The sequence below is a fragment of the Salvelinus sp. IW2-2015 genome, linkage group LG14 (genome assembly GCF_002910315.2).
Source record: "Salvelinus sp. IW2-2015 linkage group LG14, ASM291031v2, whole genome shotgun sequence".
In the NCBI taxonomy this organism is placed as follows: Eukaryota; Metazoa; Chordata; class Actinopteri; order Salmoniformes; family Salmonidae; genus Salvelinus; species Salvelinus sp. IW2-2015.
Window position 1 is genome coordinate 12,814,672 of NC_036854.1, and position 17,758 is coordinate 12,832,429.

At 40.4% G+C, this 17,758-nt stretch overlaps 1 protein-coding gene across 1 annotated transcript in view; it reads right to left on the reverse strand.

Annotated features, from left to right (window-relative positions):
• Positions 1–2,046: 2,046 nt before the first annotated feature.
• LOC111973418 (solute carrier family 35 member F1) overlaps positions 2,047–17,758 on the reverse strand; it is a 118,496-nt gene continuing 102,784 nt past the window's right edge. The window contains exon 8 of the mRNA XM_024000783.1: positions 2,047–4,103. Within this exon, the coding sequence (XP_023856551.1) occupies positions 3,879–4,103 (225 nt within the window). The 3' untranslated portion in view covers positions 2,047–3,878. The remainder of the gene's footprint in view (positions 4,104–17,758) is intronic.

The following is a 17,758-nucleotide window of genomic DNA, read 5'->3' on the forward strand; positions in this document are numbered from 1 at the left end:
TCCTTGTGTGTCAATTTGAGACAAAATATCCACAGYAAAATATTGTTAAACAGACTTCAAAATGCAGCTGTCTGTGGGTGCCAATCAAGATTTGTTTGCTTGTGACCAAAGGCACGTGCACAAGACTGTGAATTGGTTTCAGTCTGATTTATTAGGCAAGGTCATATGGGGCATACCATTTTTTACTTTTGCGGGGATCAATTTTAGGACTAGTCTGCTTTCCACAGCCAGTTATGAATTATAATTAGATTCTTCACTGTGAACACAATGGGATTCAAAGGTGGTACTGTCCTTTATTGCCTGCTATGAGCTGCATGCCAGATTTGTTATACAGATGGACTTTTTGGCAGTGCAGATGAACGCTCTTGACTGTTGTGCTGTGGCTATGGCCAAGTTATGTGTGAATTCTGGCCAGAAACATGGCTGTTCCCAATGGATAAAGAAAATAAGTTGAGTTATTTTTCAGTAGTTTGACACCACACCTGTAAGCAATGAGTTGATTTAATCCTCAAAGCAGAGACCTCATCTGACTCATCATACCCAATCTTTAGAATGCTGTACTGGGAAGCTCGACATTGGCATTTTACTCTGGAGAACCTTTTGAGCTGTATCCCCTTGCAGGATTTTGGTTTATTACAGGCAGTCTGTCTATGATTGAAGCCGTAGAGGAAAAAAAGGTTATCCAATTTTTTGCACTGCTGAGTCGCTTCAAAGTGTTTTTATCAGCTGGTGATATGGGGAGCGGAAACTAGTCACAAATGGTTTCAGTCTCCGAGCTGTCTCCCTCCGGATTATTATGTTATACTGTACCCTCCGAACTGGAGGACTAGTCCTACCCTTCATACACCATCTGAAATCAACTGCATTGGCTATATGTGTGGCAGCAGGGGCGTAGGCCTCTGGAGAGGCAAGCCCAGACAATCGGATTGGTCTTTACTTGTCAGTGTTCCAAACAGGACATTAGACTTTTTACCTAAACATGCAAACACCATCAGATATAATTCATAGCAAACAGTGCACTGTTTTAATCAGATTAGATTAAATATAACAGAACAGATTAAAGGGAATGTCGTTCACTCTCACGGGATGGGTTGCCAAAAATATCTAACTGAAAGCCACATATGTCACTGTCCTTCAATGGCTATATGCACCATGCCACTGCTTATTTCATTTGTTCATTTAGCAAGCAAGATAGCTCATAAACCAGTGCATTTTATCACAGTCAACACACCTGTATTTTAGCTTTAAAAATGTCTAATTTTCTCTTAGCCCATGGCAAAATGTGTAGAATAGTGTGAGATAAGATATAAAACTACAGATTTTCCTCTGCCCCATGACAAAATGTTTAGTATTGCAGGAAATAAGCTATAAAACTGCAAATTGTTCTCTTTGCCCATGACAAAATATTATGGGTAACAATGGGTCACAATGGGTAAATTAAAGTTGGGTTTTGATTTGAGGATGTACATTTTGCCCACCAACATGGGTGAACAGATACTTAACTAGTCTAAAGAAGGCCAGTTGTATTGCTTCTTTAATCAGGACAACAGTTTTCAGCTGTGCTAACACAATTGCAAAAGGGTTTTCTAATGATCAATTAGCCTTTTAAAAGTATAAATTTGGATGAGCTAACACAATGTGCCATTGGATCACAGGAGTGATGGTTGCTGATAATGGGCCTCTGTACGCCTATGTAGATATTCCATAGAAAATCTGCCGTTTCCAGCTACAATAGTCATTTACAACATTAACAATGTCTACACTGTATTTCTGATCAATTTGATGTTATTTTAATGGACAAAAAAATGCCTTTCTTTCAAAAACAAGGACATTTCTAAGTGACCCCAAACTTTTGAACGGTAGTGTATAGTGTACCAAAAGATGAATAGGCTATTCTAAAAATGCTAACTGAACCGAGCCGATCTAAATCAAGAGCAGCTGTTCGGGTTGTACCATTTCGCTACATTAGTTAAAACAATCTTCAACAAATTGCGTGGTGATCATCATCAGGATGACGTTTGTATAAATCACACAATTCTCTCAATCTCTGTTTGACAAAGTATTTTATTTGAAAACAATTTACAGTTAATAGACATTACCACAGCCAATCCACCTAGAACATGCAAATATCAAAATGGTAAATTACTGCAGATTCTTCTCTGTTTACATCATATGCCACTGCTATATGAGGTCTTAAGTTTCAGTTGAAGGTTTAGGCTTACCCATTGGGTACAATATGTAATCAGTATGCTACTATTTTAATTAATCTAGGTGATTTAAGCAAATTACAGCCTAAGTACCAACACATCTAAAGAATATTGATAGCACATTTAGGCCTTACACAAGACAGCAACCTTTCCTTTAAACTTTTGGCAATGTTAAGGTTGTGACTTGTATTTGAAGTGCAATGCGGTATGCAAAGTAAGAGATCCATGTTTTCCCTCTGATATTCCATATAAATTGATTTTGGCATAACATCCTGCTGCATACTGTATGTGCAGACCCACTTTACCATATCATATAAAGTTTAGGAAAAACCCTATGATATAAGATATTGCAATCTGGTCCCTATGACCAAATTACATTTGCTGAGTCTGGCAAAATGAACGTTACACATGTTCCAGAATATAATGAAAATGAACAAGTAACTGTTTCAACATGACCTGCTCTTTCAGTGTTGTAGGTGTGGACCTGCACTCAGTAATGAATTGTGGATGTGGTTCTGACCCAGTGATAGCATATGAATCTGCACAACCACTCTACCAATCTTCAGTGGTAAATATTGTTTCTGTGTGTTTATTTGCTACAAATCTTCACCATGTTTTGAGTGGTGTGATATTTCCGTTTCTCTGCGTTTCAGACCAAGATACTTTATTTTAAGCAACACTTCTGACAGCAAGGGCTCCAATACACCAACATCAAATAGAATACAAAAAACAGAGGATAATATTACTTTGAAAGAAATATGTTCCAAATCATTCCATTAATGTGCTTTGGATAAAATCCAGCAGGGAATAAAAAGCAACACAATTAAAATACAATCCAACAGCTGGACAATCAGTTAAACAGAACATCACAATTCTGGAATGACATGTGCATTGTAATCATCACATTTTTTTTCTATCCACGCGAGTTCAGTGTACGTATGAACAATGAAACAAATGTACAATAATCACTTTGCTTCATTAGGAATCCTGATATATTTGTCTTTATACCCATTGGCCTCAGGAGATAATGTCTCCAACATGGAAAGTTGGATATATGTGTGGTTTAGTAAGTAGTTGTAAGGGCAGACTAAATGTAATGCAGAGAAGCAATCCACAGTGCTCTAAATAGAGTTTATTAATATAAATTGAGGGGCCACATCAGTATCCAATGTCTTCAGACAATTCTGGGCTCACAAGGAAGGGGCCATTTATAATGTGCAGCTCTAACACACAACAGTAATACATTGTAAGGCACTGACTCATGGTAAGTCTGTGTATTACTTTATCTTATCTCTGAGGGAACAATACAACACTGGAATAAAGTATATGGGAGAGCTAGACCCACAGCTCAAATTCAAATCTTAAAATCCAATAAAGTTCTGTGCTGATGTYAAAAAGAAACAGTCACCATTTACACAAGCCTTTAACACAAAACCTTTTTAAACATGTCAAATGTACAGTAAGAGGGAATGTGATGGGGGAACAGTATATTTCTATACATGAAACAAATCCTCAATCTGAAATAGTCACTGCTATCTATTCACAGTTTGTGATCACAGTGTACTTTTGCTTGTTTGCTACATGATTATATCTTTATCATTCAGTGATCATTATCATTCTCTCTGTACAGAATCTGGGAGGCGGTGCAGTGGATGATTAGGCTCCACCCCCTCAGGCCACCCTGATGCGAGGTTCCTCCTCTATCTCCTGCCTCAGGCTGGTATAGGTCACCGAGGGTTCCAGGGGCCCCAGAGTGGGCGTGTCCGTAATGGGGTGGCCGGCGTTGCGGAACTGCTTGTAGATGCGCGGGTCCTGAGCCACGTAGGTAGAGGAAGAGGTGTAGAGGACCAGACCCAGCACGATGATGACGAAGGACAGGAGGTAGAGCCCTGAGAACTGGAGCAGACACATACACTCAGTCAACTGAGAAATTGCTTATATTGGTCCTATTTCAGAACTGTGTACTAATACACACATCTAAATTGGAAATGTATTTTTTTGCATATCCAACTCCCCCTGAGAGTGGGGTCGTGGCCAGGGTCGACCATGATTAACAGCAACTCTTGAGCAATTAGGGTTAAGTGCCTTGCTCAAGGGAACATTGTGTAGGCTCAGGGATTCGAACTAGATACATTTCAGTTACTGACCCAACGCTCTAACCGCTAGGCTACCTGCTGCCTCCAACAAACAAACCTAAATAATCTCTGTCTGATAAGATGAAACACATTGAGGGCATTGTAATAGCAGTGTTCTGAGTTCCCAACAGGCTGCCTTGAGGGCTGCTCATGATCTACTGACAGATCTCATGGTACAAAAGCAAAAGCACATATTCCCCCAAGATGTACACTGAACAAAAATATAAACATGTAAAGTGTTGGTCCCATGTTTCATGAGCTGAAATAAAAGATCCCAGAAATGTTCCATATGCACAAAAAGCTTATTTCTCTCAAATTGTGTGCACAAATTTGTTTACTTCCCTGATAATCTATCCACCTGACAGGTATGGCATATCAAGAAGCTGATTAAACAGCATGATCATTACACAGGTGCACCTTGTGCTGGGGACAATAAAAGGCCCCTCTAAAATGTGCAGTTTTGTCATACAACGCAATACCACAGATGTCTCATGTTTTGAGGGAGCGTGCAATTGGCATGTTGACTGCAGGAATGTCCACCAGAGCTGTTGCCAGATAATTTTATGTTCATTTCTCTACCATAAGCCGCCTCCAACGTCGTTTTAGAGAATTTGGGAGTACGTCAAACCGGCCTCACAACCGCAGACCTCGTGTATGGTGTTGTGTGGGCGAGCGGTTTGCTGATGTCAACGTTGTGAACAGAGTGCTCCATAGTGGGGTTATGGTATGGGCAGGCATAAGCTACGGACATCACACACAATTGCATTTTATCGATGCCAATTTGAATGCACAGAGATGATGAGATCTTGAGGCCCATTTTCGTAAAATGCATCTGCTGTCATCACTTCATGTTTTAGCATGATAATGCACAGCCCCATGTCGCAAGGATCTGTACACAATTTCTGGAAGCTGAAAATGTCCCAGTTCTTCCATGGCCTGCATACTCACCAGATATGTCACCCATTGAGCATGTTAGGGATACTCTGGATAGACGTGTACGACAGGGTTCCAATTCCCGCCAATATCCAGCAATTTCGCACACTAATTGAAGAGTGGGACAAAATTCCACAGCCCACAATCAACAGCCTGATCAACTCTATACAAAGGAGATGTGTCACGCTGCATGATGCAAATGGTGGTCACACCAGATACTGACTGGTTTTCTGACCCACACCCCTCCTTTTTTTTAAAAAGGTATCTGTGACCAACAGATGCATATCTGTATTCCCAGTCATGTGAAATCCATAGATTAGGGCCTAATGAATTTATTTCAATTGACTGATTTCCTTATATGACCTGTAACTCAGTCAAATCTTAGAAATTGTTGCATTTATATTTTTGTTAAGTATAAATGGAGCATTGAGTGATACAGTGATAACTACATTATGTCTAGAAACTCAAGTTAAGAATGAGGAAAATAATTAAATGCATTTTGCAGAGGATGAGGTAATGAGCATTTGAAAGCAGAAAGTCTACTGTCTATTTCTATTCTTGGTGAACATCTATTAAGAGTCACATCCTAGAAACAGCGGTAACCTGCCATGTGACAATCAAAAAATATCATCTTAAAAGACAGGGTGGTAATACCATTTTGTGATTGAGTTGACTGAACGAGGTCAAACAACCATATTTCAACCAGCCATGTTTTCTACATTTGAGAGATACACAGCAAAAACTTATTACTAGACCAGTTGTGGGATAAAACAAACATGCAGAACTGTTTTTCTGTACTACGTATGTGACATAAACAGACATTCTGGGATAATCTCTGTTTTGATACATACAAAACCAACCAAGGGGCTGCAGACATGGATTTACAGACATGGATTTACAGACATGCATGGCTACTGACCCTAATTAGAAGTTGTGAGAGACAGAAAGTGACACTGAAGTACAAACCAGTCAGTTGTGTTTACACAGCAGTACACAGTGAATACTAAAATAGGCCAAATGCACACGGTGCATCGAAAAATGTAAAGGCCAGAAGCTCCAATGAGAATGTTACATTACACAGTCTGCATGTCAATGGAGTTTTATGCAATTTATACATCATTCATATTACAACACACATACACTGAGCATACCAAACATTACAAACACCTTCCTTATATTGAGTTGCCCCCAACAAGTGACATCAATAAGGGATCATAGCTTTCACCTGGATTCACCTGGTCAGTCTATGTCAAGGAAATAGCAGGTGTTCTTAATGTTTTGTATATTCAGTGTATGTCAACATGACACATACAGTGAGCTCCAAAAGTATTGGGGCAGTGACAACTTTTGTTGTTTTGGCTCTGTACTCCAGTACTTTGGATTTGAAATGATGAGGTTAAAGTGCAGACTGTCAGCTTTAATTTGAGGGTATCAAGCTTGTGACTCAAAACATTTGTTGGAATCATTTTCTGTTTCTTATGGTTGTGTTACAGATTATGTTGTGCCCAATATAAATGAATGGTAAATAACGTATTGTGTCATTTTGGAGGCACATTAATTGTAAATAACAATAAAATATGTTTCTGAACACTTCTACATTCATGTGGATGCTACCATGATTACAGATAATCCTGAATGAATCGTGTCTAATGACGAGTGAAAAAGTTATAGACACACAAATATCATACCCCCAAGACATGTTAACCCCTCACCATTACAATAACAGGGGAAGTTAGCATTTTTGGGGGGGTATGATATTTGTGCGTCATTATTCGCGATTCATTCAGGATTATCCATAACATTCTATTCTTCTTTACAATAAAAGGGGCTCCAAAACGGCACAATACGTTATTTACCATTCATTTCTATCGGGCACAAATAATCTGAAACACAACCAAAACAAACACCAAATGCATCCAACAAGTTTGTAGAGTCACAAGCTTGATGTAATCATTGTGTTCTAGGAATATGGGACCAAATACTCAATTTGTATTAATTTAATACATAAGTGAATTTGTCCCAATACTTTTGGTCCCCTATAATGGGGGGACTATGTATGTAACTGTCCCAAAACTTTCGGAGCTCTCTGTAGGTCATAGTCTATAGTATAGTGTTCCAACAAGGGTTTGATAGAGTCAAATAAGGCCACTGACTGTTTGATTTGATTGCTATATTGAAGGGGGCTATTGATGCAATCATCAAACAACTCTACTGAAACTGTAAATGGGAAGTGTTCTGTAATAATGAGACATTGGGTGTTTCTGGTCTAGTCGTCTCCTTGATTACATGCCACTTACTCTGTGGACTGATAGGTCTATCGCAATGGTTCCCAAATCGGAGCCTTGTCTGTACAGCAGTACTGCTGGTTTTCTTTTCTCCCTGGTAGGTAATGGATTGATTTAGCGGTAATGTCGCTGATTGACCAGACATTCCACTGATCTGTTGTCCCAGGTCGGACTCTGAATCAGTCTCTGATTAGAGATAACCTAGAGTTACAGCTAAGACTGCTGCAGTGCAATAATGAACATTAGCAGGAGGCAACATTATACATTAAAACTTCCCCACTGTAAACATTCTTTGAAAATCCTAAGAGGAACCTGCTAACATCAAAATGTAAGACACTAGTTTACAATGCAATGCCTCTGGGATAATTTATGAGTGTGTTTTGATGCAATTTTGGCTCCGTTTTATGTTCGGCTCCAGGGGGTGAATATGGGGCCTTCTTAAACATGCTAAGAGGCTGGGCGTCATGGGAGTAGCAGAAATAACATCTCAAGTCCCTCTGGTCATAACAGCCTTGTTATCACGATCAGTCTTCTGATCTCAAAACAAACACAGATATTATGTATTAATAAACGTCTGTTTAAGATTTACATTCAGACCGCTCAATAGATACAGAGCAGAGATACGGTAGATTCCTTTCCTCTCAGGGCAGCCCCTCAGGATGCCGAAGCACCATGTCAGTCGCCAGAGTATGGGCATTCATAATGTTGGTCCCCCTCTCTGGGCAGCCTGCAGTGGGCAGCAGCCCCTTCCCTGGGTGAACACGATTACACACCATACAGTGCATTCAGAATGTATTCAGACCCCTTGACTTCTTCCACACTTTGTACGTTACAGCAATATTCTAAAATGTATTTTTTTTTTTATCCCATCAATCAACACACAATACCCCATAATGACAAAGTGAAAACAGGTTAAAAAATGTTTGCGAATGTATTAAAAGTAGAAATACCTTATTTACATAAGTACTCAGACCCTTTGCTATGAGACTCAAAACTGAGCTCAGCTGCATCCTGTTGCAATTGATCATCCTTGAGATGTTTCTACAACTTGATTGGAGTCCACCTGTGGTAAATTTAATTGATTGGACATTATTTGGAAAGGCACACACATGTCTATATAAGGACCCAAAGTTGACAGTGCATGTAAGAGCAAAAAGCAAGCCATGAGCTCGAAGGAATTGTCCGTGGAGCTCCGAGACAGGATTGTGTCAAGGCACAGATCTGGGGAAGGGTACCAAAACATTTATGCAGCATTGAAGGTCCCCAAGAACACAGTGGTATCCACCAAGACTCTTCCTAGAGCTGGCCCGCCCGGTCAATCTGAGCAGCCGGGGGAGAAGGGCCTTGGTCAGGGAGTTGACCAAGAACCCGATGATCACTCTGACAGAGCTCCAGAGTTCCTCTGTGTAGATGGGAGAACATTCCAGAAGGACAACCATCTCTGCAGAAGTACAACCACCAATCAGGCCTTTATTGTAGTGTGGCCAGACGGAAGCCACTCCTCAGTAAAAGGCACATAAAAGCCCGCTTGGAGTTTGCCAAAAGGCACCTAAAGGACTACTCTCAGACCATGAGAAACACGATTCTCTGGTGTGATGAAACCAAGATTGAACTCTTTGGAAACCTGGCACCATCCCTACGGTGAAGCATGGTGGTGGCAGCATCAGGCTGTGGGGATGTTTTTCAGCGGCAGGGACTGGAAGACTAGTCAGGATCGAGGGAAAGATGAACGGAGCAAAGTACAGAGAGATCCTTCATGAAAACCTGGATCACCTTCTAGCAGGACAACAACCCTAACCACACAGCCAAGACAATGTAGGAGTGGCTTCAGGATAAGTCTCTGAATGTCCTTGAGTAGCCTAGCCAGAGCCCGGACTTGAACCCGATCGGACATCTCTGGAGAGTCTTGAAAATAGATGTGTAGCGACGCTCCCCATCCAACCGAACAGAGCTTGAGAGGATCTGCAGAGAAGAATGGGAGAAACTCCCCAAGTACAAGTGTGCCAAGCTTGTAGCGTCATACCCAAGAAGACTCAAGGCTGTAATCGCTGCCAAAGGTGCTTCAACAAAGTACTTAGTAAAGGGTCTGAATACTTATGTAAAAATGTATTTAAAAAAATATTTGCTTTGTCATTATGGGGTATTGTGTTTCGATTGAGGGGGGGGGGGACAATTTATTCCATTTTAGAATAAGGCTGTAACCTAACAAAATGTGGAAAAAGTCAAGGGGTCTGAATACTTTCTGAACGCACTGTACACAATTATACGACCCCTGGGTGTTGGAGCTGGCAGTGAGAGAGAGGTAGAGTGAGAGAAGCATAGAGTGTGGAAGAGAGAAGCACACACACACACCACCATTACCATGTGTTCTAAGCTTTTGAGAAATAGGGATTAATTAGTAAAGTCCAGGCTTTTATTTAGCCCCTCGATTGCCTTTGGCCTGAGATAGTGTCTAGATGTGCCTTATGCTGCAGCAATATGGAGCAATCCTCTAGAAACCAAACAAACTAGACAAGACAAACAACCAAGGAACAAAACAGATGAATAACATACAATGAATAGAATACTGTCTCGGAACAATAACAGCCATACACAGAACAGAGCAGATATAAAAACATTTTGGCCATACATTCACAGAAACAACACCAAATACATGACGCATGAACGTCACTGTCACAGAAGCAGGCAGAGGGAGTCATCACAAATACCGACATAATTAATCCTTCCCATTTCGTGCCACTGAAATATGAATCATTACCCTGACAACCAGGAATTATCTCTCTCTGGAGGCACTAACCCCCCCCCAATTGCTGCGCAGCAATACCCCCTCTGCAGGGTTTCAATTTAGCATTTGCTAAAGTAAACGGTCCTGAGAACAATATCAATGTAGACCACGGGAAACAAATCATGCAAATGGCTCTGTCAAGACTATGGCAGTGACGAAATGTCGTCAGCCGGTGATTGTCAAGCAAACAACTGTCGGTCTCACGGTAATTGATCGATCATTAATTAACATAAACACATTTAGCATCTCCTGGCTTCCACACAATAAATCCATGTAATATAGCCTATACTTTCACAATAAATCCATTTATTTTAGGCAGGTCTAAAGAAGCATGATATGAATAGTCCCCCCCAAAAAATTGTAGTCTATTTCAGAAGAACAGAAGAGCATACTGAGTTGTCCTGATGTGGCTATGCCAAATGGCTGTGGGCTACACTAGTTCATTTAGCAGACAATATTTGCTTATAATTCCGGATAATTATTTTATATTATTTTATAGTATGAGGAATACAACTTGAACAAAGCTGAATAAAGTAGAAATTTAGAATTATGTAAATCCAGTTCTACAAACGTTGGGCTACATGTTTTGGCTTTTAACACATTGTAAGGCCGCATGATGAGATTCTAATGATGATTTGGAAAAAGTCGCTTGAAAGGCATGAGCTCTGCTTGTTTTTTTTTGCACAGGCTGTGCACACTCCAATAGTCTCTCATTCACAAATTGACAAGCACTTGATAATGCCTCGAAATTCACGCCGGCATTCCCTTTGTGGCCTTACTGCACCCTAAATGTTTTTGGGCATTTTGCGGCCCGGAGTGCTGCGTTGTGCCCTTCTCCCTGAGCGTGCTGCGCTATCGGAAGCCCTCTCACTCACATGGCTCTCCGTCACGTGATCAGGTCTTTCTCAGGCTACAAATGAAGACAGACACATCCGGGACGCAACTGCGCACGTCCTTATCCAATTCCGAGGTGCATATTGGAAGAACTGTCCACATTTACATTTCGTCAGCCAACAAGATGAGTAGGCCTAACGAACAGCAAAAGCACTAGCCTATGTCAATCTACTATCCCCCATAGTACAAAAGTTGACCTAATTCTATTCTGTGCGAGAAATAAATATTCCAAACATAGTCTTGGACAGTTGTTGGATGCAATAGATCACAAATGAATACAACCACTAGCATCAAAACACCTTCATATGCAATGTGGCTGACGCAACAGGTCAGAACATTTACCTTAAAATGTTGATAAACTATTAGGCTATTTCTTCACATTATACTTGCAGCAATGCACACAATGTAGAAGGCTATACGCGTGAATGTGCCATTAGCGGAAACCACCATTATCAAAAGTGACCGCAAATGAAATTGTGCATGTAATGTTTTTATTATTATTTATTTATTATTATAAAGGTAAATTTTTATGGTGAAAATGTTCTTGCCCAAACGTGAAACTCACGAGCTGCTTATGTATGACAGTTAGGCGCTACACCCCTTAATTAATGTGCTTCATTTAAAAAAAGTTATTTGGCCACTTTAGTTGTGATATTAACCTTATTAAAACATATAGGCCTATGGGCTAGGCTACATGAGGTGATTCTAAAAATTCACAAAAATAAGGCTTTGTTTCTTTGTTTCTCATCATTCACAAGTGATAACATACAATTGACAAGTGATAGGCTAATATTGTCACTAGGGTTGCACATTTTGGGGAATATTCAGAGATGGAAACTTTCCGTGGAAATTAACGGGAATATATGGGAATTAGAGGGAATACGCAAATTTATAGTAATACCATTAAATGTAGATGTTTTTTGCATTGGATATATTTACCATATCATATGGATACAGAAACATAAACCTTTTACCTTTTTATAAGTAGACATAATTGCAAATTATTAAATCCTTCCAATAGAAAATGTAAAAAACAATTTAGTTACGAATTGAACTTTAATTAAATGAGTTGACTCTTCACATGGGATGATTTCACTGAACAACAAAAGGGAATATTGAATGATCCCCAATGATCCATCACATCTCCCAAAAACACGTACAATGATAGTCTAAAAACTAAAGCTTTGGTTGTCTTTCTCTCAGGCTTCCATGTCTTCTCCCTGGACCTCCTCAATGTCCACCTCTTGAACATCAGACTCTGAGGCCTCATCTTCACTGTCACTTTCCAACCTTGTTGAGGATGGCTCGTTGTCAGGCTCAAAAAGCCTCAAATTTGCCCAGATGGCCACCAGTTTTTCAACCCTTGTATTGGTCAGCCTGTTGTGTGTTTTGGTGTGTATGTTCCCAAACAAGGACCAATTGCACTCTGAGGCGGCTGATGTTGGTAGGATTTGGAGGATGATGGAGGCAACAGAGGAAAGAGCCTCAGATCCACAAAGTCCCTTCCACCAGGTGGCGGATGAGATATTTTGGCACGACTGACATTTGGATCTCCATCCCAAAGCCCTTGCTTGGAAGTGTACTTCGCCAGACTGCCAATAACCTTGCCCTCATCCAGGCCAAGGTGGCAAGACACGGTAGTAATGACACCATAGGCCTTGTTGATCTCTGCACCAGACAGGATGCTCTTGCCAGCATACTTGAGGTCCAACATGTACGCTGCGGCTTGTATGGGCTTCAGGCAGAAGTCTTTACGTTTTTTGATGTATTTCAGAACTGCAGTTTCCTCTGCTTGGAGTAACAGTGAAGTGGGCAGGGCAGTACAGATTTCTTCTCTTAAATCTGCAAGCAGAGTCTGAACATCAGACAGGATAGCATTGTCTCCCTCAATCTGTGCAATGGCTACTGCTATAGATTTCATGAGTTTCAGGCTGCTTATCACTCTCTCCCAAAATACATAATCCAGGAGGATCCTCTTGATGGGGCTGTCCATATCGGCAGACTGTGATATGGCCATTTCTTGGAGAGACTCCTTCCCCTCCAGGAGACTGTCAAACATGATGACAACACCACCCCAACGGGTGTTGCTGAGCAGCTTCAATGTGGAGCTCTTATTCTTCTCACTTTGCTTGGTGAAGTAGATTGCTGCTATAACTTGATGACCCTTCATATACCTAACCATTTTCCTTGGCTCTCTTCTAGAGTGTATCCATTGTTTTCAGTGCCATGATGTCCTTGAGGAGAATATTCAATGCATGAGAAGCACAGCCAATGGGTGTGATGTTAATTTTTTATTTTTTTCACCTTTATTTAACCAGGTAGGCTAGTTGAGAACAAGTTCTCATTTGCAACTGCGACCTGGCCAAGATAAAGCATAGCAGTGTGAACAGACAACAACACAGAGTTACACATGGAGTAAACAATAAACAAGTCAATAACATGGTAGAAAAAAGAGAATCTATATACAATGTGTGCAAAAGGCATGAGGAGGTAGGCAATAAATCGAATAATTACAATTTAGCAGATTAACACTGGAGTGATAAATCATCAGATGATCATGTGCAAGTAGAGATACTGGTGTGCCATAGAGCAAAAAAGTAAATAAATAAAAGCAGTATGGGCTGTCTCTTATACACATCTAGATGTGTATAAAATCTCTTCCGATACACATTGCCTGTGTGCATCAGAGGTGAACCAGTTGTATACACAGCTCGAGCAAGACATTCATCAGCATTTCTCTGACTACGTTCCTCCATTGAGTCAAATAAACATCAGATTCCAGGAGGACCATGAGCTGTTGCTATCAATAAGGTGTCTGATTCATCATTTTCACCTTGAATAGAAGTAGAAGGACTTTTGTCAGAGGTTGCTTGTTGTGAGCGCTGAGGGAACTTTATGCACTTGGCCAGATGATTCTGCATCTTTGTTGCATTCTTCACATATGATTTGGCACATTATTTGCAAATGTAGACAGCTTTTCCTTCTACATAAGCTGCAGTGAAATGTCTCCACACATCAGATAGTGCCCATGGCATTTTCCTGTAAAGATTAGGGGGGAAATGAGTAAAAAAAAAAAAATACAATTCTATATACAGATAAATAGTTAAGCAGTTAGATTAAACAACTCCTTTGTAAGATAACTGTTTTAAAATGAAACATGTATGGAAACAGGTGAATTAACACTCCTCAGTTAGCAGGCTCAAGCAAGCTAAAACCCACATAGTAGCAAAAACGAACTAGTAGAAATTGTTAACAAGTTAGAAATGATTTAAACACACTTTGCTGTAGGCTACTATTTACTAGTTAACAAAAAATAATGCATGTCATATAAAATATTCACCCCACCCAGTATTGTAATCAAAACTTACCAGAAAGCATGTAGTCCTTGGCTCAGACAGTGTAGTAGTGTGGGCTCAATAGCATCTCATTAGTGTGCAAGATCTTGAGAATCAGCTGTACATATGATGGCAGAATGCACTGTGCATGCAGAGGGTTGCAATGCCATTGAATTGGGGATAGTTTAACCAAAATATGCCACAAGGCCTTATGTGTATTCCACAAAAAAAGGTTCACTGTTATAAGCTAACTTTTTTGATGAATTTAAGCAAACTTCCCAAAATTCCCGGTAACTTCCCATGGAAAGTTTCCCGGAAAGTTTCCGACCCTTTGCAACCCTAATTGTCACCCACCAGACTTTTCTTGATTTCATCTTGTCTTTACATATACTAAATAATATATGTGTGACATTTGTTTCGATTTAGAATGTACCATTATCATGCACCTGAATCAAAACAGAGGCAGCGGGAAAAAATACATGTAATCTATGCACTTAAATAGCGAATGGAGGACGCTTTTCCTGTGGTTCATTTTCATGTCAGCCAGGTAGGCTGTACTCCTGTCGTAAAGAGAAGCAATGTGCTTAATATTAGGAAAGTTGAGAAATAAATATAGTAGCTATAGCCTATAGAAAGCTGATGGGATCCTCATGTTTTTATTAGCGGCCATCACTCTGTTTTCTCACGCAATTGCATAGCCTATAGAAATGTTGTGCAACATGAGCTCATGGGCTCTCATGAAGTGTTTGATCAGATTTTCAAACACATTTGCATTGATATCAGAGTAATTACAGGGACAATGGAATGCTGAGTACCAGGCAGTTAGCAAGTTTGATAGGCTACTAATGACCAGCAGCAGCATCAGAGCATAGAGAAGCCTAATTACAGTGACTAAACGGTCATGTAGAATTTGACTGCCTTTATGACTCTTGACCGCCGGTGTGGCGGTAATACGGTCACCGCAACAGCCCTAGTCAAGACTTTTATTAACATGTGGAGTAACAGGCACGGAGACAGTGCTTTTGCAGGGAAGGAGAATATATGAGAGGAGAAAGCCATAACTGGAAACTGAGAGGAATACATTCTACTTAGCATGGTGACATCTCCACATACTCTAATTGACATGAACCTACTGGAGACACGGCTACAGCCCTGCATACCGTGATAGAAACTCAGAAGCGAGTGGAAAAGGAGAAAGACTTTCACCACCACTGTTCATCATCTAATGTAGTAAAATCTTCGGGGAGAATTCAAATATAGCTGTTTTCATTTAAGCAGATGGTGTGTTATTGTTGGTTGCCCTTTGCCTGTACCTTTCCCTTGTTGCTCTGTTCTGGGATTATGATTTGTGATTTGCATGAGAGTTTAGAGATTAGATTCCCATCAGGCCATGGTCTCCTCCTACCGTGGTCACAGCAGGTAGAGATAGCATTACATTACATCAGCCACAGCTCATTTGAATGCATCCCAGCTTCGTTATACTGTGAGGACATGAGACATTTAGAGAATATGAATCAAATATGACTGTCTGAGGATAGAGGTAGAGGATCTTGCTTTTCTGCTCCTGCTGCTCACAGCACAGTTCAACCAAACCATTAGCACTGCATGCTAAGTATTAGGACATCTTCATGATTGACGATTTCCACCCAAGGACAAACATGTATTTTTGAAAGGTAATTCCGGATACCACCATCATTTCAACATTGGACAGCATGCTCTCCTGAGAATTGTACTGTACCATAAAGCACATATTGTGAACCGCTGACACAAGCATTCCATCACGCCGATGTGTTCATTCCTCATAGTCTGGTTAGAGGCAAAGATTACAGTTGTGGTCAAAGTGGTCAGTGGGCTGAGACAGAGTCCAAAGCCAAATCAATAAATGCTGCCTCAACAACTTCCCTATTCCCTCATCTTTCCCTGCAGRCGATTTACAGTACAGCACTAATAAACCAACCATTACATACAATATTGTTGTTGCTAATTTCTGGAGAGAAGGATAGGGCATATTTATTCAAACTGGCTAAGCTAAATGCTGGAAATGTCTTAGCCAAAATACCAGTGTCTATCTATCACAGCCAAGGCATTGTGTCAGATCTTAATTCAGAATATTCCATCAATACTGAAACAAATTAGAGACCTTTGCATTCTCCACTACCCTCCCGATGCTCTACAGTATAATGCTATTAATATTAATTCATCCTCCACTGTCAATAATAGCACACAATTCCCTGCATCTCCCCTTAGGAGTTCAAAAGCAATTAGTTCTGGCGAGGAACATGGATGCTTGTGTTGTTCCTAGGCAATTTGATTTGAACAAGATTTAATGTTTACTTTACGTTGACTGTAGGTGCAATAAGGGCATCAGACGACTAACAAAATGAGAAAATAAAGAAATAAAGAAACTGAATCATTCAAAGATGAATCATAGCAATCAGACACAGTAGCATGGTCCTATAGTAGAAACTCCAAAGGACAGATATGTCTCAGGTGTTGAATGGAATGCTTTCTTCTCTGCCAAGACTGGCAATTTGAATGACTTTGGTACCTTAAGATATGTACTCTTTCAGTGCTTAAAAGACAGACATATTATCCAAAGTACAACTCAATCACTTTCTGGTTCTTTGTGGATTGCTCCTCTCTGAGTCTGGTCAGTAATAGCTCTTGCCTTCAAAGCAGCACAGACGCTGTAGAAATGCATCCAGAAGCCATGACAATATTGAGTTCACTTCTCTTTTACTTCCCACACTGACTGCCTGCAATGGCCTCCAATGGATTACAGGTGTAGAATAAGTCATTCATATTCCACACAGTGGGTAGGGGAACATGCATTATAGAGAGGGATCAGCAGAGGACTGATTGGGGTGGTCTGCAGTAGACGTGGCTATTTGTCAATGCAAGACCACCTTGAGGAAGCTTACAGGGACAGAGAGAGAGAGATAGAGAGAAGAAGGAGCGAGAGAGAGAAACAAAAGAGGGAGAGATTTTGTAAAAATATTGTTTATCTGTTCTCTTGCTCTGCATGGATCCACAAAGGTAAAGAACAAGTGGCCTGTGTACTGCGTGTACTTATCCCCTCTCCATGTACTGCGTGTACTTATCCCCTCTCCATTGCACTGGCTGCTGCTGGCCCAACATAACAAATGAGACAAGGTAGAGAAGGTCTAATATTATTAGGAAATGT